Consider the following 19,809-nt stretch of genomic DNA (forward strand, 5'->3'; position numbering starts at 1 on the left):
AAATACAATACTTTTTATTTTTTTTAAACAATATTTAAGAACTATTTGTTAAACATATTTCCTTTCTCACAAACAAGATTTTTCAGTTTCCCCAAGTAGGTTTTTTCCCCCCCTATTGGTCCATATTATCCCTTCAGTCTTTCTCTCTACATGTTGAACACAATGTGTGTGTGTGCTTTCTGCAGATGTATTTATTGCATTCTACACAAGTGGTGCTTGTTTTACTGTCTTGTCGAGGGGGGCAGAGCTGGCATCTTTTCCGTTTCTTGCCACTGCCTGTATCCACTGGATCCATTTCTGGTTGATTGGAGGCATGTGTTGATGGTCCAGCTTGAATTTTCTGGACGGCAGATGCAGCTGCTGTCGACCGAGGAGGCCGGACTCTCCTCTGGATCTTGGGAGTGATGAGAGCTTTGCCGAGCTCCTCTAGGAAAAGCCGGCGTCGGTACAATTTGCCACCATTCCATTGCTGGTTGATTTCAGTCCACAGGACATAGGCATTGTAAGCAGACACATCCACAATGTTGTAGAAAATCACCAAAGGCCAGCGGGCAGTCATGCGCTGACAACTATATGTTGCTGTGACTTTATCCAAATTGTCAACTCCTCCTTTGGTGGAATTGTAGTCCAGTATTATTTGTGGCTTGATGTCCTCTCTTGCACTCAGCGATGCATCTTTGTGCATTGTGCTCATTACAAGAACATTCTTGTTCTTCTTTGGGCAGTATGAAACAACAGTTGCATTTTCAGAGAAAGCAAATTTAGAGGAATGCACAGTTCTGCCCTGCATTTTCAGAAACTCACTGGGAAGTTCAGGTTTGTTTTTTCTGATTGTTCCAACCATGGTCAGCTTTCTCTTCTGTAGTTCAACACCAAGGCGGTAGGATGTGAAGAAGTTGTCACACGTGATGTTATGACCTTGCAGCCCTTCACTCATGTCCAGCACCACCCGCATCCCCTGGTTTTTCTCAGGCACTCCGCCGGGTGGCTTCCCAGTGTAAACTTGCATATTCCATGCATAGCTTGATGTGGCATCACATGCTGCCCATATTTTGATGCCATATTTTGCAGGCTTGTTTGGCATATACTGTCTGAAGGGACAACGTCCTCTGAATGGAACAAGGCGTTCATCAACTGTAACATGAGGACTGGGATTGTACAGTAACGGTAGAATTTCCACCCATTTATCCCATACATCTCTGATTGCAGCTAGTTTGTCTCTTTCACGTCGACCCGGTCTGGTATCACGGTTATCAAAGCAAATCACCCGAGAAATTATGTGGAATTCTTGTAGAGACATTGTTGCCCGAAATATTGGCCTTCCATTCTCTTCATTCCACAGGCTGGCCGTTGCTTCTCCGTTTGACCGGTAGACTCCAGCTAATATGAGCAATCCAATGTATGCATGCAAGTCAATCCGATCCAGTGGCTTCCAGTTCTCTTGAAACACACGGCTCCCCTCCAAGTTGGTCATGTCCAGAACAATCTTCTCTATTGCTTGGGGTAAAAAGAGCTCAAAAGCTGATTGTATGTCATGGACTCGAGTGACAGCAAATCGTGTAGGTCCTGGAACCATTTTTATTACATTGGAAGCTGAGAGTCTACCTTGACCTCGTTGTGGTGACGGTGACCATTCAATATGACCATCTTTAGACTTCCATGTCTTCTCTTCTCTTGATGATGCTTGTTGCATGCTCTGTCTCTCATCTGATGTAGGGGATGGTACGGCAGACTCCTCCTCTGAATCCTCTTCAATGAAGACAAAATCTGGATCATCAACAGCATTGTCCTCTATCTCTGAAATATCCTCTGTCTCTGAAACCTCTTCTTCTTTTTCACTGTCACAGTCCAGAATTTGTGATAAGACTTCATTGATTGAAAATCTTTTGGAGCTCATTTTTGAGTGTCTGTGTCAGGGACCTGCTGCTCTCACACTGAGGAGAAGCTTGGGAAAGCCCTTTTTAACCCAAACACAATTCTAAAAGTGCAACCAGGACCAGTCAAAACAAAATAAATCAAAGACACTTTTTTGTTTTGCACCTGTGCAAATATATATACACATGAAAGCCTCCGGGTCAAAATGACCCACAACATCATGTTTGTATACAAAATGTACACAGACATTCCACAACACATCAGTGTGTCCACATTTTGCAGTTAGGTTCATGACCCTAAATGAGGAAAAGTCATGTAATTTCATGGCGAAAAAGAGTGGTTAACTAGTATTTTAGACAACGCAAAAGTGGAAACGGGTCAAATTGACCCACAACATAACAGGAGGGTTAAGTTCTTGAACTGTTCAGTATTGACTGACCTTCATGTCTTAAAGTAATGCTGGACTGTCGTTTCTCTTGCAATAATATGGACTTGGTCTTTTACCAAATAGGGCTATCTTCTGTATACCCCACTACCTTGTCACAACACAACTGATTGGCTCAAACGCATTAAGAAGGAAAGAAATTCCACAAAATAACTTTTAAGAAGGCACACCTGTTCATTGAAATGCATTCCAGGTGACTACATCATGAAGCTGATTGAGAGAATGTCAAGAGTGTGCAAAGCTGTCATCAAGGCAAAGGGTGGCTATTTGAAGAATTTCAAATATAAAATATATTTTGATTTGTTTAACAATTTTTTGGTTACTACATGATTGCATATGTGTTATTTCATAGTTTCGATGTCTTCACTATTATTCTACAATGTAGACTAAAGTTAAAATAAAGAATAACCCTTGAACGAGTAGGTGTTCTAAAACCTTTGACCGGTAGTGTAGGCTTTCAGCTACAGCACATCATAAACAGTTGGTTAAACAATGATCAAGTGACTCCTCCATATGGTGTACTATATCTCCTTGTGTAGCACAACACATGTATCCCTGCAAGTACAAATACAGAACCTTGAATATAATTCAACTAATCAGTGCTGTGTTGACTTCCTATGCACTGTGTAGGCCTATACCTGAAACATCAAGGGAGATTAAGAGCACTGTAGGTTCTGGTATGTACTGACCTCAACGCCTCCTAAACGGACTCCCTTTAACAACTTTCACAACTCTAGAGTATCAACTAATCCTTGACCTTACTCCCACCATTACCTTCTGTACTACCTACCTGCACAATAAATCATAATTTTGTTTGGGTACTGTAGAATACTGTAGAAAACCAATTTGCTAAGAAATGTGGAGAAACAGGATAGTGTAATAAACTAGAACCATTCATGTGCTTGTTAGTTCTTGGGAAAAAATTGCGTGGGCTGTAGGCATTTCATTATGTCACTGTTGATGGAATGGCTGGCAGCCTTGACATTTAAAAAAGTTCTGAATCTATAAAGCACAATCATAAAAGATTTGAAACAGAACATACAACAAAGACAAGCTCTATGATGTGTCCTTCCTATTCGGAGAGGGAAAATATGACCAGGATTTGCAGAAGCAGTGGCACATTTGGTGCAGTCCCATCTTACAGTGAGGGAAAAAAGTATTTGATCCCCTGCTGATTTTGTACGTTTGCCCACTGACAAAGAAATGATCAGTCTATAGTTTTAATGGTAGGTTTATTTGAACAGTGAGAGACAGAATAACAACAAAAAAATCCAGAAAAACGCATGTCAAAAATGTTATAAATTGATTTGTATTTTAATGAGGGAAATAAGTATTTGACCCCCTCTCAATCAGAAAGATTTCTGTCTCCCAGGTGTCTTTTATACAGGTAACGAGCTGAGATTAAGAGCATACTCTTAAAGGGTGCTCCTAATCTCAGCTTGTTACCTGTATAAAAGACACCTGTCCACAGAAGCAATCAATCAATCAGATTCCAAACTCTCCACCATGGCCAAGACCAAAGAGCTCTCCAAGGATGTCAGGGACAAGATTGTAGACCTACAAAAGGCTGGAATGGGCTACAAGACCATCGCCAAGCATCTTGGTGAGAAGGTGACAACAGTTGGTGCGATTATTCGCAAATGGAAGAAACACAAAATAACTGTCAATCTCCCTCGGCCTGGGGCTCCATGCAATGATCATGAGAACGGTGAGGAATCAGCCCAGAACTACACGGGAGGATCTTGTCAATGATCTCAAGGCAGCTGGGACCATAGTCACCAAGAAAACAATTGGTAACACACTACGCCGTGAAGGACTGAAATCCTGCAGCGTCCGCAAGGTCCCCCTGCTCAAGAAAGCACATATACAGGCCCGTCTGAAGTTTGCCAATGAACATCTGAATGATTCAGAGGAGAACTGGGTGAAAGTGTTGTGGTCAGATGAGACCAAAATCGAGCTCTTTGGCATCAACTCAACTCGCCGTGTTTGGAGGAGGAGGAATGCTGCCTATCACCCCAAGAACACCATCCCCACGTCAAACATGGAGGTGGAAACATTATGCTTAGGGGGTGTTTTTCTGCTAAGGGAACAGGACAACTTCACCGCATCAAAGGGACGATGGACGGGGCCATGTACCGTTAAATCTTGGGTGAGAACCTCCTTCCCTCAGCCAGGGCATTGAAAATGGGTCATGGATGGGTATTCCAGCATGACAATGACCCAAAACACACAGCCAAGGCAACAAAGGAGTGGCTCAAGAGGAAGCACATTAAGGTCCTGGAGTGGCCTAGCCAGTCTCCAGACCTTAATTCCCATAGAAAATCTGTGGAGGGAGCTGAAGGTTCGAGTTGCCAAACGTCAGCCTCAAAACCTTAATGACTTGGAGAAGATCTGCAAAGATGAGTGGGACAAAATCCTTCCTGAGATGTGTGCAAACCTGGTGGCCAACTACAAGAAATGTCTGACCTCTGTGATTGCCAACAAGGGTTTTGCCACCAAGTACTAAGTCATGTTTTGCAGAGGGGTCAAATACTTATTTCCCTCATTAAAATGCAAATCAATTTATAACATTTTTGACATGCGTTTTTCTGGACTTTTTTGTTGTTATTCTGTCTCTCACTATTCAAATAAACCTACCATTAAAATTATACACTGATCATGTCTTTTTCAGTGGGCAAACGAACAAAATCAGCAGGGGATCAAATACTTTTTTCCATCACTGTATGTATCCACTCCTGACCAGTGTGGGACACTATCTCTCCTACTTTCCCAAACAATGGAGAAAGTGCTGTATCCATTGTAAGTCACAAGGACTCAGCCAATGCTGTAAAAACTAAGTTTAGTGATCTCCAAGGTTAATACTACTGTACTGTGCATTCCGTTTATTTACGTTTTCTTTAATTAAAATACAGTACATTTTGACAGAGAAAACTGTTGCTCCCAAGGTTGTTTTGTACCAAAGGAATCCTTGGCACTCACTAATTTCCCATGAATGTTCTTCAAGACAGTAAGAGTGAGGATACCTTACATTTACATTTACATCATTTAGCAGACGCTCTTTTCCAGAGCGACTTACAAATTGGTGCATTCAACTTATGATAGCAGGCATTTTTTTCTTCTTTTTTTTATGGGGGAGGTAGGGTTTCAAGTGTCTCCAGAAGGTGGTCAGTGACTCCGCTGTCCTGGCGTCATGGGGGAGCTTGTTCCACCATTGGGATGCCAGAGCAGCAAATAGCTTTGACTGGGCTGAGCGGGAACTGTGCTTCTGTAGAGGTAGGGGAGCTAGCAGGCCAGAGATGGATGAACGTAGTGCCCTCATTTGGGTGTAGGGTCTGATCAGAGCCTGAAGGTAAGGAGGTGCCGTTCCCCTCACAGCTCCGTAGGCAAGCACCATGGTCTTGTAGTAGATGCGAGCCTCAACTGGAAGCCAGTGGAGTGTGCGGAGGAGCGGGGTGACATGAGAGAACTTGGGAAGGTCGAACACCAGACGGGCTGCGGCGTTCTGGATAAGTTGTAGGGGTTTGATGGCACAGGCAGGGAGCCCAGCCAACAGCGAGTTGCAATAATCCAGACAGGAGATGACAATTGCCTGGATTAGGACCTGTGCCGCTTTCTGTGTAAGGTAGGGTCGTACTCTGCGAATGTTGTAGAGCATGAACCTGCAGGATCGGGTCACTGCTTTGATGTTAGCAGAGAACGACAGGGTGTTGTCCAGGGTCACGCCAAGGCTCTTTGCACTCTGGGAGGAGGACACAATGGAGTTGTCAACCGTGATGGCGAGATCATGGAGTGGGCAGTCCTTCCCAGGGAGGAAGAGCAGCTCCGTCTTGCCGAGGTTCAGCTTGAGGTGGTGATCCGACATCCACACTGATATGTCTGCCAGACATGCAGAGATGCGATTCGCCACCTGGTTATCAGAAGGGGGAAAGGAGAAAATTAATTGTGTGTCGTCTGCGTAGCAATGATAGGAGAGACCATATGAGGATATGACAGAGCCAAGTAACTTGGTGTATAGACAGAATAGGAGAGGGCCTAGAACTGAGCCCTGGGGGACACCAGTGGTGAGAGCACGTGGTGCGGAGACAGATTCTCGCCACGCCACCTGGTAGGAGCGACCTGTCAGGTAGGACGCAATCCAAGAGTGAGCAGCGCCGGAGATGCCCAGTTCGGAGAGGGTGGAGAGGAGGATCTGATGGTTCACAGTATCAAAGGCAGCGGATAGATCTAGAAGGATAAGAGCAGAGGAGAGAGAGTTAGCTTTAGCAGTGCGGAGAGCCTCCATGACACAGAGAAGAGCAGTCTCAGTTGAATGACCAGTCTTGAAACCTGACTGGTTTGGATCAAGAAGGTCATTCTGAGAGAGATAGCAGGAGAGTTGGCTAGAGACGGCACACTCAAGAGTTTTGGAGAGAAAAGAAAGACGGGATACTGGTCTGTAGTTGTTGACATCGGAGGGATCGAGTGTAGGTTTATTGAGGAGGGGTGCAACTCTCGCTCTCTTGAAGACGGAAGGAACATGGCCAGCGGTCAAGGATGAGTTGATGAGCGAGGTGAGGTAAGGGAGAAGGTCTCCGGAAATGGTCTGGAGAAGAGAGGGGGGGATAGGGTCAAGCGAGCAGGTTGTTGGGCGGCCGGCCGCCACAAGTCGCAAGATTTCATCTGGAGAGAGAGGGGAGAAAGAAGTCAAAGCATAGGCTAGGGCAATGTGAGCTGGACCAGCGGTGTCATTTGACTTAATAAATGAGAATCGGATGTCGTGGAGGGAGGGGGAGGAGGAATAGGATTCAGCAGGGAGGAGAAGGTGGCAAAGAGCTTCTTAGGGTTAGAGGCAGAGGCTTGAAATTTAGAGTGGTAGAAAGTGGCTTTAGCACCGGAAACAGAGGAAGAGAATGTAAAGAGGAGGGAGTGAAAAGATGACAGGTCCGCAGGGAGTCTAGTTTTCCTCCATTTCCGCTCGGCTGCCTGGAGCCCTCTTCTGTGAGCTCGCAATGAGTCGTCAAGCCACGGAGGAGGAGGGGAGGACCGAGCCGGCCGGGAGGATAGGGGACATAGAGAGTCAAAAGATGCAGAAAGGGAGGAGAGGAGGGTTGAGGAGGCAGAATCAGGAGATCGGAGGGAGAATGATTTAGCAGAGGGAAGAGATGATAGGATGGAAGAGGAGAGAGTAGCGGGAGAGAGAGAGCGAAGGTTGCGACGGCACATTGCCATCTGAGTACGGGCAGAGTGAGTAGTGTTGGAGGAGAGCGAGAGAGAAAAGTATACAAAGTAGTAGTCGGAGATATGGAGGGGAGTTGCAGTGAGATTAGTAGAAGAACAGCCCTCCTGTTCTCCACTCATTACCTATATTAACTGCACCTGTTTGAACTCGTTACCTGTATAAAAGACACCTGTCCACACACTCAATCAAACAGACTCCAACCTCTCCACAATGGCCAAGACCAGAGAGCTGTGTAAGGACATCAGGGATAAAATTGTAGACCTGCAGAAGGCTGGGATGGGCTACAGGACAATAGGCAAGCAGCTTGCTGAGAAGGCAACAACTGTTGGCGCAATTATTAGAAAATGGAAGAAGTTCAAGATGACGGTCAATCACCCTCGGTCTGGGGCTCCATGCAAGATCTCACCTCGTGGGGCATCAATGATCATGAGGAAGGTGAGGGATCAGCCCAGAACTACACGGCAGGACCTGGTCAATGACCTGAAGAGAGCTGGGACCACATTCTCAAAGAAAACCATTAGTAAAACACTACGCCGTCATGGATTAAAATCCTGCAGCGCACGCAAGTTCCCCCTGCTCAAGCCAGCGCATGTCCAGGCCCGTCTGAAGTTTGCCAATGATCATCTTGATGATCCAGAGGAGAAATGGGAGAAGGTCATGTGGTCTGATGAGACAAAAATAGAGCTTTTTGGTCTAAACTGCACTCGCTGTGTTTGGAGGAAGAAGAAGGATGAGTACAACCCCAAGAATACCATCCCAACCGTGAAGCATGGAGGTGGAAACATAATTCTTTGGGGATGCTTTACTGCAAAGGGGACAGGACGACTGCACCGTATTGAGGGGAGGATGGATGGGGCCATATATCGCGAGATCTTGGCCAACAACCTCCTTCCCTCAGTAAGAGCATTGAAGATGGGTCGTGGCTGGGTCTTCCAGCAGGACAACGACCTGAAACCACAGCCAGGGCAACTAAGGAGTGGCTCCGTAAGAAGCATCTCAAGGTCCTGGAGTGGCCTAGCCAGTCTCCAGACCTGAACCCAATAGAAAATCTTTGGAGGGAGTTGAAAGTCCGTGTTGCGCATCGACAGCCCCGAAACCTGAAGGATCTGGAGAAGGTCTGTATGGAGGATTGGGCCAAAATCCCTGCTGCAGTGTGTGCAAACCTGGTCAAGACCTACAGGAAACGTATGATCTCTGTAATTGCAAACAAAGGTTTCTGTACCAAATATTAAGTTCTGCTTTTCTGATGTATCAAATACTTATGTCATGCAATAAAATGCAAATTAATTACTGCAAATTAAATCATACAATGTGATTTAGTGTACCTATGATAAAAATTACAGACCTCTACATGCTTTGTAAGTAGGAAAACCTGCAAAATTGGCAGAGTATCAAATACTTGTTCTCCCCACTGTATATACAATCCCATTATTATTTTATATTCTTCTTTATGTTATCTTGAAGTGGCTCAATAATTCAGGATCATTCACACATACGTACTGTATATACGTGATAGACGGTACTCTCTAGGAGATAGAAGGCTTTAAAAATAGTTTCAATGATTGATTAGGAATTATTCTGTATTTTATTGGTTTACTATACGCATAGCTTACAATAGAGAATGGATTACTGCAAACTTTTGGGAATAATGCCTTTTGCTACATTTCATGGATTCCCTTTTATGAAATCCTCTGTCACATTATGAAAAAAACATACTGATCTTCAATTTTCCTTTAAATTTGTGAATACACCGTAGGTAGAAGAAATTGGAATTGATATCTTCATATTCACCAGTCAAACTGACCCACCTACAGTTGAAGTCGGAAGTGTACATACACTTAGGTTGGAGTCATTAAAACTCATTTTTCAACCACTCCACAAATGTCTTGTTAACAAACTATAGTTTTGGCAAGTCGGTTAGGACATCTACTTTGTGCATGACACAAGTAATTTTTCCAACAGTTGTTTACAGACAGATTATTTCACTCATAATTCACTGTATCACAATTCCAGTGGGTCAGAAGTTTACATACACTAAGTTGACTGTGCCTTTAAACAGCTTGGAAAATTCCAGAAAATGATGTCATGGCTTTAGAAGCTTCTGATAGGCTAATTGACATCATTTGAGTCAATTGGAGGTGTACCTGTGGATGTATTTCAAGGCCTACCTTCAAACTCAGTGCCTCTGCTTGACATCAGTGGAAAATCAAAAGAATCAAAAGACCTCCACAAATCTGGTTCATCCTTGGGAGCAATTTCCAAACACCTGAAGGTACCACGTTCATCTGTACAAACAATAGAACGCAAGTATAAACACCATGGGACCACGCAGCCGTCATACCGCTCAGGAAGGAGACGCGTTCTGTCTCCTAGAGATGAACGTACTTTGGTGCTAAATGTGCAACTCAATCCCAGAACAACAGCAAAGGACCTTGTGAAGATGCTGGAGGGAACAGGTACAAAAGTATCTATATCCACAGTAAAACAAGTCCTATATCGACATAACCTGAAAGACCACTCAGCAAGGAAGAAGCCACAGCTCCAAAACCGCCATAAAACTGCCAGACTACGGTTTGCAACTGCACATGGGGACAAAGATTGTACTTTTTGGAGAAATGTCCTCTGGTCTGATGAAACAAAAATAGAACTGTTTGGCCATAATGACCATCGTTATGTTTGGAGGAAAAAGGGGGGGCTTGCAAGCCGAAGAACACCATCCCAACCGTGAGGCACGGGGGTGGCAGCATCATGCTGTGGGGGTGCTTTGCTGCAGGAAGGACTGGTGCACTTCACAAAATAGATGGCATCATGAGGAATGAAAAATGATGTGGATATATTGAAACAACATCTCAACATTTTACATTTTAGTCATTTAGCAGACGCTCTTATCCAGAGCGACTTACAGTTAGTGAGTGCATATATTTTCATACTGGCCCCCCGTGGGAAACAAACCCACAACCCTGGCGTTGCAAGCGCCATGCTCTACCAACTGAGCTACACGGGGCCTCAAGACATCAGTCAGGAAGTTAAAGCTTGGTCGCAAATGGGTCTTCCAAATGGACAATGACCCCAAGCATACTTCCAAAGTTGTGGCAAATGGCTTAAGGACAACAAAGTCAAGGTATTGGAGTGGCCATCACAAAGCCCTGACCTCAATCCTATAGAAAATGTGTGGGCAGAACTGAAAAAGTGTGTGCAAGGAGGCCTACAAACCTGACTCAGTTACACCAGCTCTGTCAGGAGGAATGGGCCAAAATTACTCAACTTATTGTGGGAAGCTTGTGGAAGGCTACCCGAAACATTTGACCCAAGTTAAACAATTTAAAGGCAATGGTACCAAATACTAATTGAGTGTACAGTGGGGGAAAAAAGTATTTAGTCAGCCACCAATTGTGCAAGTTCTCCCACTTAAAAAGATGAGAGAGGCCTGTAATTTTCATCATAGGTACACGTCAACTATGACAGACAAAATGAGATAATTTTTTCCTGAAAATCACATTGTAGGATTTTTAATGATTTTATTTGCAAATTATGGTTGAAAATAAGTATTTGGTCAATAACAAACGTTTCTCAATACTTTGTTATATACCCTTTGTTGGCAATGACACAGGTCAAACGTTTTCTGTAAGTCTTCACAAGGTTTTCACACACTGTTGCTGGTATTTTGGCCCATTCCTCCATGCAGATCTCCTCTAGAGCAGTGATGTTTTGGGGCTGTCGCTGGGCAACACAGACTTTCAACTCCCTCCAAAGATTTTCTATGGGGTTGAGATCTGGAGACTGGCTAGGCCACTCCAGGACCTTGAAATGCTTCTTACGAAGCCACTCCTTCGTTGCCCGGGCAGTGTGTTTGGGATCATTGTCATGCTGAAAGACCCAGCCACGTTTCATCTTCAATGCCCTTGCTGATGGAAGGAGGTTTTCACTCACGATACATGGCCCCCATCTCACGATACATGGCCCCATTCATTCTTTCCTTTACACGGATCAGTCGTCCTGGTCCCTTTGCAGAAAAACAGCCCCAAAGCATGATGTTACCACCCCCATGCTTCACAGTAGGTATGGTGTTCTTTGGATGCAACTCAGCATTCTTTGTCCTCCAAACACGACGAGTTGAGTTTTTACCAAAAACTTCTATTTTGGTTTCATCTGACCATATGACATTCCCAATCCTCTTCTGGATCATCCAAATGCACTCTAGCAAACTTCAGACGGGCCTGGACATGTACTGGCTTAAGCAGGGGGACACGTCTGGCACTGCAGGATTTGAGTCCCTGGCGGCGTAGTGTGTTACTGATGGTAGGCTTTGTTACTTTGGTCCCAGCTCTCTGCAGGTCATTCACTAGGTCCCCCCCCGTGTGGTTCTGGGATTTTTGCTCACTGTTCTTGTGATCATTTTGACACCACAGGGTGAGATCTTGCGTGGAGCCCCAGATCGAGGGAGATTATCAGTGGTCTTGTATGTCTTCCATTTCCTAATAATTGCTCCCACAGTTGATTTCTTCAAACCAAGCTGCTTACCTATTGCAGATTCAGTCTTCCCAGCCTGGTGCAGGTCTACAATTGTGTTTCTGGTGTCCTTTGACAGCTCTTTGGTCTTGGCCATGGTGGAGTTTGGAGTGTGACTGTTTGAGGTTGTGGACAGGTGTCTTTTATACTGATAACAAGTTCAAACAGGTGCCATTAATACAGGTAACGAGTGGAGGACAGAGGAGCCTCTTAAAGAAGAAGTTACAGGTCTGTGAGAGCCAGAAATCTTGCTTGTTTGTAGGTGACCAAATACTTATTTTCCACCATAATTTGCAAATAAAATCATTAAAAATCCTACAATGTGATTTTCTGGAATTTTTTTCCTCAATTTGTCTGTCATAGTTGACGTGTACCTATGATGACAATGATCGTGTACCTTTCAGCATGACAATGATCACAAACACACCGCCCGGGCAACGAAGGAGTGGCTTCGTAAGAAGCATTTCAAGGTCCTGGAGTGGCCTAGCCAGTCTCCAGATCTCAACCCCATAGAAAATCTTTGGAGGGAGTTGAAAGTCTGTGTTGCCCAGCGACAGCCCCAAAACATCACTGCTCTAGAGGAGATCTGCATGGAGGAATGGGCCAAAATACCAGCAACAGTGTGTGAAAACCTTGTGAAGACTTACAGAAAACGTTTGACCTGTGTCATTGCCAACAAAGGGTATATAACAAAGTATTGAGAAACGTTTGTTATTGACCAAATACTTATTTTCAACCATAATTTGCAAATAAAATCATTAAAAATCCTACAATGTGATTTTCAGGAAAAAATTATCTCATTTTGTCTGTCATAGTTGACGTGTACCTATGATGAAAATTACAGGCCTCTCTCATCTTTTTAAGTGGGAGAACTTGCACAATTGGTGGCTGACTAAATACTTTTTTCCCCCACTGTATGTAAACTTCTGACCCACTGGGAATCATTCTCTCTACTATTATTCTGACATTTCACATTCCTAAAATAGTGGTGATCCTAACTGACCTAAGACAGGGACTTTTTACTAGGATTTAATGTCAGGAATTGTGAAAGACGGAGTCTAAATGTATTTGGCTATGGTGTATGTAAACTTCCGACTTCAACTGCACCTAAAATACCTAATCCTCCAGTTTTCACTAGTTTTAGATTAGGCCTAATCAGCATGCTCAAGGCAATGAAAACCCCATTGTTATAGACATTATAGACATACTTTTGGGGGGGTCAGCATATGAGTCTTGCTGCTGGCTGTAATTTAGACAGTGGGCAGTGGTAGCTGTGCTGTAATGAGAAGCTGTTTGTGGTTTTCAGTGGTCTTTATGCATGGTCCTTCACAGTGGAATAAAGTGATTATCAATCACGCCTCTGTTCTACATCCCCAAATGCTTCAGACAATGGAGCCAGAGCACACACCACCAGCTTAATTCGGATTCAAGAGAGCTTCGACAAAAAAACAAAGATGTCATTCTGAACGCCCGCCCAAGCACAATGCTTTGGTGGTGGCGAAATTAAGCTGGTGTGTACAGCACGAGGTAGGCTCTGCATTCTGCCTGTGAATAGACATTGATGAAAAGCACCTGCACTTCAGATACAGCCAGCCTTAACCCCCTAGCCCTAACACCTTGACTCAAAGCTCATTTGAAAGGATAACAATTAGGGTTGCAAAGATACTGGTAGTTTACCAAAGTTACTGGAATCTTCAGTAATTTTGGTAATTAACAGACAATCTATGGCAATCTATCATCACTTTGGTAATTTATACTTGAATAACTTTTTAAGAAATGTTTTATTGATATATATATAGTATTCATTTTGTATATCTGTGTCCATATTGTCCATGACTTTCTAGTAGATAGACCATATGGTTCAAGTGAAAATAGCCTAATGAATGAAAAAAAAAAACATTAATCAACATGGCATTATTTTTTCAATTAAATCTGCAACTCTTCCAACGATTCACTTTTTTCACAACTGCTACCAGTTTGATGCCAAAACATTGACAACAAATACATACTGACATAGTAAAATCAATAAAAGTGTAAAATAAAATATAAAGGATATTTCATGCTGAAACCCTCATATTAAACACCAATGGTATTAACTATGTTGCTGGTTTATATTTAGGATATTGTGTTACAGCTCTGTCGTTCTATTTTTTTATTGTAAATTTTTTCATTATTTCATATATTTTGCATGTGATGAGGCCACATAAAGGGCCAGAGATAATTACAGACACCTGTGAACATATGAAGTACCCAAAAGGGCCACTAGATGTCTTGTGATAGATTACATACAATCCTTGAATAATACAGAAATTCTGGTAATTTACTGGTAAACTTTGAAGGTTTCCAGTAATATACCATCCCTTTGCAACTCTAGTAACAATAACCCTTTTTCTTCACGCAATGGCCCAAATACACCTTAATGTTGCCACAATTAATCATGGTGCTGTCAGAAGGTGAGAGAGAGAGTGAAAAAGCGAGAGAGAGAGAGTAGGGGTGGAGAAAGAGAGAGAGACACAGAGAGAGTGCGTGAAAGAGAGAGTGAGAGAGTGAAAGAGAAAGAGGCTTAATCATCTCTCATTATTAGCTGTCATTATCCTTCATCTTTTCAATCAATGGTTACTTGTGCTCTGAGGATGCTGTAATGGATGTCACAAGATAACTATTACTACTATGTGAATGGCTTGTTAAAAGTATCTAAAACGGAAGATGATGCACTTTCTACAGTACCTAGTGACAACAACAACACGCTTGTTGCTTGTATAATACACTAAAAGCAGACAAATTAAGCTTTCTGGTGAATAACTGGTGAAAGAAAGGAATGCACAGCCAGTGCACAGCTCTTTGTATACAGCCATTGATTACGCTTACATGTTACATTTTGCCTCAACCAGTGATGTAGTGGTACAAAAATATGTGGGTAAAATGATCGCTGGTTGCAGTGAAAAAATAAATGAATTTTCTGCAAATTGTGGGTAAACTGTTTACTTGTGTTTACCCTCCACTACACCACTGGCCTCAACCTAAGAAACTCCTGCCTAGAAACAAATGATTGCTGATTACATAAGCTGCAACATGAAAGGATGTAGGCTAACCAAAACACTGCTGACCTGTTAAATGCTTTGATAAAGGTTTAGAAAAGCATCTAAGACTGGGCTTGCAAAGATATGACATAGAAAATAGAGCTGACAACAGCTAGTTTTGTAATAAGCTGCCAGGCAACAGCACTGACAAAGAGCAAATTAGTGTCATCAAAAGGCAGAAAGGCATTTGAAGTTGCAGTCACAAAACCCAGGCCAATTCAGTACACTCTCAGAAAAAAAGGTTTAGATTTGTTCTTAAAGGGGAACAACTGCGTGTCACTGGGGTTGTATCCTGTAAGGTTATCCTTTGTACCTTTAGTTATAGGAACATAATTGTACCCCAGTTCATACCTCAGATAGTTCAATTTTTACATATAGTCCACAGGTACAAAAGTGTGCCTTTATAGGGAACCACCACAGTGACAAAGCCATATCCCACTGGGCACAGACGTCAATTCAACATCTATTCCACATTGGTTCAACATGAGATGGAAAGAACGCTGATTCAACCAACGTGTGCCCAGTGGGATGTTCCTAGTAAGTGGCAAAATGTACCTCTACCATAGACCACTTAAACAGGTACAACATAAAAATAACTAACTGCCACGCCCCCACTAATTCATGCCTCCAATTGAGTTTCCCAGTGTGCCTTGCCTTTGAGAGAATTGTAGATTTACCACCCATGACTGTATTTGTTAGTGACAGAAACATGGTTGTTGAATTCATTCATTTTCAGGCACATCAGGCCTGCAAGTAGGGTTGCAAAATTCTGGTAACTTTCCCAAGATTCCCAGATTTTCAAGAAATCCTGATTGAAGGATTTCCTCCTTATTCCATTTCCAGGAATCTTCCAAATGGGATTTCTGGAAAACCTGGGAAATTTGAGAAAGTTAGCAACATTTTGCAACCCTACCTGCAAGTTACGTTATACTGGCTTGCAAAGCGATGTGTAATTCCTGTTGGAATCCAGCCAGAATTAGGATATCCAATGGTTGGAATTTCTGAATTCTGGCAGGGTGATTAACTCTCCACAGAGGCATTGCAACTTATTCTGGAGTCAACACAATTATCCTCCACTACTTACAATCATAGCTTAGCCATGTTACAAACACAGACACATTATTCATACAGTACTTCAATCACAGTTGCTTTGACTGAAATTGTTACATTTCCTTGGAGATGACTCTCCTGGTCAACCAGTTTCCTCCTCATAACTCTAAACTGCCCACTCCAACCTCTCAATCTTCATCCAGAAAAACTTAACTTAACATTAATGTTATATGCCTCCTCTTAATGATTGAACCTCTAAGTGCTTTTGTATTGAGTCCCTGATCTATGCTTGGGCTGGCATAGTGATGATTTCTTTTTAAAGAGATGGGATTACATAATACTCAGTATAAAGTGGCAGGTTTCTTGTCTAATTTCCCACAGCCTAACAGTTAAACAACATTTCAAAGGTTAGTTAAAGAATCTGTAGAATGATATTTAGATCTGAAGGGTCAAAATGACCTCAGTAGGTTTTAAGGGGATCTGTTAGGGCATAAAGTGCATTAACAAGCCCAATCAAACCACTCTCTGTGAATAATCGAATAGCCTTCTATAATGATTAGCATATTTGCTACAGAGCTACAAAGGAGAGCAGGAAGGGCAAATAATGGCCACCCATAGTCAGCATTTACCCTCTATACTACCTTCTATATGTATTTAGACAGAAGATTACAGTCTGACCAAATCCGTAGAAGCATCAGTGATTTGATGAGTCATCACCATCCCTCAAACCAAGTTTCTAACCGATTGCGTGAGTTGATTCTATGCATTACCAGGGCTACTCAGGGAGTCTAATGAACAGAGTACAGGCATATTTGGAGATATGGCCTTTCAGATCTATCTAATTTCCTCCAACAAGGTTGGTAGAGAAGTCCAGCAGTGCAGGACTGTAATGACTTAAAAACAGCTGTGGGATCCTTATACCAGAGTGCCAGGAAGGCCATGGAATGCACTCATGGGGCTTTATATAACCGGTCAGTCAGTACCTGAGAGACGGAAATCATGTTCACCTTGTATTCACCTCTCACTGGGTTCATAATTGCGGGAGATAAGCTGTGAGATGGATCTGGAATACATTATGATACACCCGTGGACCATGATTAATGGACCAGTAGGGATGAACAGTGAGTGGCGTCACTCAAGCAGTGTCCATAGGCTCATAGGCTAGAAGACAGAGGAGCATGTGGCTTCAGCTATCTCTACTACCTTGTCTGCCATCTCAAAAAGTTGAGGGAATAGCATTGGGGGCCATTATGGTGTCTAATGGCAATTCCTGGTACAATCATTATTAATGAGTCACTTTGTGATAAGATTAATGATCTTAACTCGGTCTACACGTGTGTCTCTGGTTGATATTTTTTCAAATAGTCTCTATAATGATTACATTATTACATTTGTACTAATTATGATTCACAAGTCAAACTCTTCCATAGAAAATAATCTCTTCAAACATCCCCTTCTACAACTACTTTTCCTCATACTGTATGCTTCAACCATGACTGAGGTCATGGCTCAATGCAGTGGGGTACACATGACTGGAACCTTTCAGAATGATTGTTTACAGTGAATTGGCTCCAAATCATATGTGTGTCTGGCCCTATATATACTGCACTGTATAGCATGTTCAAGTGCCTAAATGTGTGACTCACCGAAGGTGCAGGTTTGCCTCCCTTTGCAGTGCACAGCAGAGTGAAGTTCTGGGCCTGGTACCGGCTGAATGGAGTTGGGCAGTTCTCTGCCGAAACTGAGATGTTGTTTGGAGGTGCTGTGGAAAGAGAAAAGGACAGGTTAGGCAACAACACATGACAGCTATTACACAGGTGGACAAAAAATGACAAATTATACTGCTATTATAAACTCTAAACTCATTATCCTTGACACTGTGCTCAGGATCGTTTGTGTCATAAAGCAAGGCTGTTGGCTAGGGTCCTATGCTGTGTTCAGGATCCCTTGGGTTTCATGTTGGTCCGATGGGGCTGGTTAAAGATGTGGAGCAGTGCTCATGCATATCATACAGTATCTGCAGTCTATTGTCTGGCTCTCTTAGGGGAAACCAACAAGCTTGTCACTGCAAAAGGAAAACATGTGAGCACGACTTCACAGCAGAGAAGAGCAGTGGGAGTTAAGCTGAGTAAAAAGGAAATAGACCCCCACATCAAATTAGATGCTTAACATGCGATACATGTTACAGTACACTGGTGCTGGTTTTTTGAAAGCAAGTTCCTAAGATATCAACCCCTCACTGAATGCGTAAATCAATAACAAACCAATCAAGGCTGATATAGAATTGGATGACCAGGAGTGTGAAAAGGGGTTGAGTTGAATAAATGGATGAATGGAACACTATGGAAATTCAAATGGCTGTCACAGTGACAACATCAGTTGAGGAGGATGAAAGACAGAAAAAAGTCTAAGACATCTGCATTTCCTTGCTACTCTGAATGTTTCATGCTTTCCCAGTTGCTGCATCCTCGTGGGTGGCATTCGATATTCCGCCGCTATATTATCACATGAAACACTTCCTGTGAATTTCCCTTCACACCCGGTGTAGAGGAAGCAGAATGCGGCAGTAGGACGGTTCTGGTCCATTTGGCTTCTCTGAGCCTTCATAGGAAAGAGAAACAGTGTGTGAAACCAGGGGAGGGGGTTAAAAGAGAGCCCAGTGGAAGTTCCACCATGAATCTCTCAATTGATAAGATCCCACATCAGCGGTGCTGGCCTGGGAATAGAGCCGTTTCATGTGTCACTTTTACGTCTAAATCCATTTGGGGGTTTCAAGCAGAGATGCCAAAGCGATTAATTGATTAAAACGAAGGGGGAAAAAGTCTGCTGGCCTGAGTGCCTTTTGTTTCCACATCTCTTAATTGCTTATTGATGCAGGACGTATGGCTGGAAATTAACCTTAGAAAACTCCATTAGCTGTCTAACAGAGGCCGGGCTCAAACAGGAGCATGATTAGCTGTTAGAGGCATCACAGGTATAGACGGCCAGGGCTCACAGGAGAGTCTTACATTAAATGTATAGTAGCCTTACATTTATCTAATCAGTTCTAACTTTTTTTTTTTACCTCTTCTGCATTTCACAATTCCTTTTCATCTTCATTCCATTTCCAGATTGAAACTGGAATTCTCTACTGCATGGTAGAATATCTACTGCATGTAAAAACACTTGATGTGGTAAGCGCAAAAGCCATAGCAGCTAAGTTTGCTAGACACATGCGAACAGTGACCAACTCATTTCGTACTAAAAAACAATAGCCCCTTGTTGTGTAAGAAATCCAGGGCAAAGGAATCCTTTACACTTTGAAGAGGATGTCAATGTCTTTAACAGCTGAGTTTTGTCCAAAAAAAATTGAAAAACATGAGCACAAATGGAGATAGACCATGCAGAGAGACCAGGATTCAATGATGTTAAATACAAATAATATTAAAAATGTCTGCTTATTCTCTGTACATGTAAAGCTTCATATTCTAGTGCTATGCAGTGACACGTGCTGCTTAACTTTGTGGCTGTGCATCCTGACTGCTACAGCCTCAGTAGCAATCTTTATCTCTGCATTACATACAAAGACAAAGCGTGTTTGAGAGGACGTTTGAGAGAAGGCCTGGGAGGAGAATCAAAAGGACAAAGGCTCT

At 42.9% G+C, this 19,809-nt stretch overlaps 1 protein-coding gene across 1 annotated transcript in view; it reads right to left on the reverse strand.

Annotated features, from left to right (window-relative positions):
- The window catches only part of LOC311133980 (immunoglobulin superfamily member 21-like), a gene marked incomplete at both ends in the record, with an annotated part of 115,766 nt that overhangs the window by 49,556 nt on the left and 46,401 nt on the right, over positions 1-19,809 (reverse strand). Inside the window, one exon of the mRNA XM_084167605.1 lies at positions 17,824-17,939. Coding sequence (XP_084023731.1) covers positions 17,824-17,939 — 116 coding nt within the window. The remainder of the gene's footprint in view (positions 1-17,823; positions 17,940-19,809) is intronic.

The sequence above is a fragment of the Coregonus lavaretus genome (assembly GCF_964263955.1).
Source record: "Coregonus lavaretus genome assembly, chromosome: 8".
NCBI lineage: Eukaryota > Metazoa > Chordata > Actinopteri > Salmoniformes > Salmonidae > Coregonus > Coregonus lavaretus.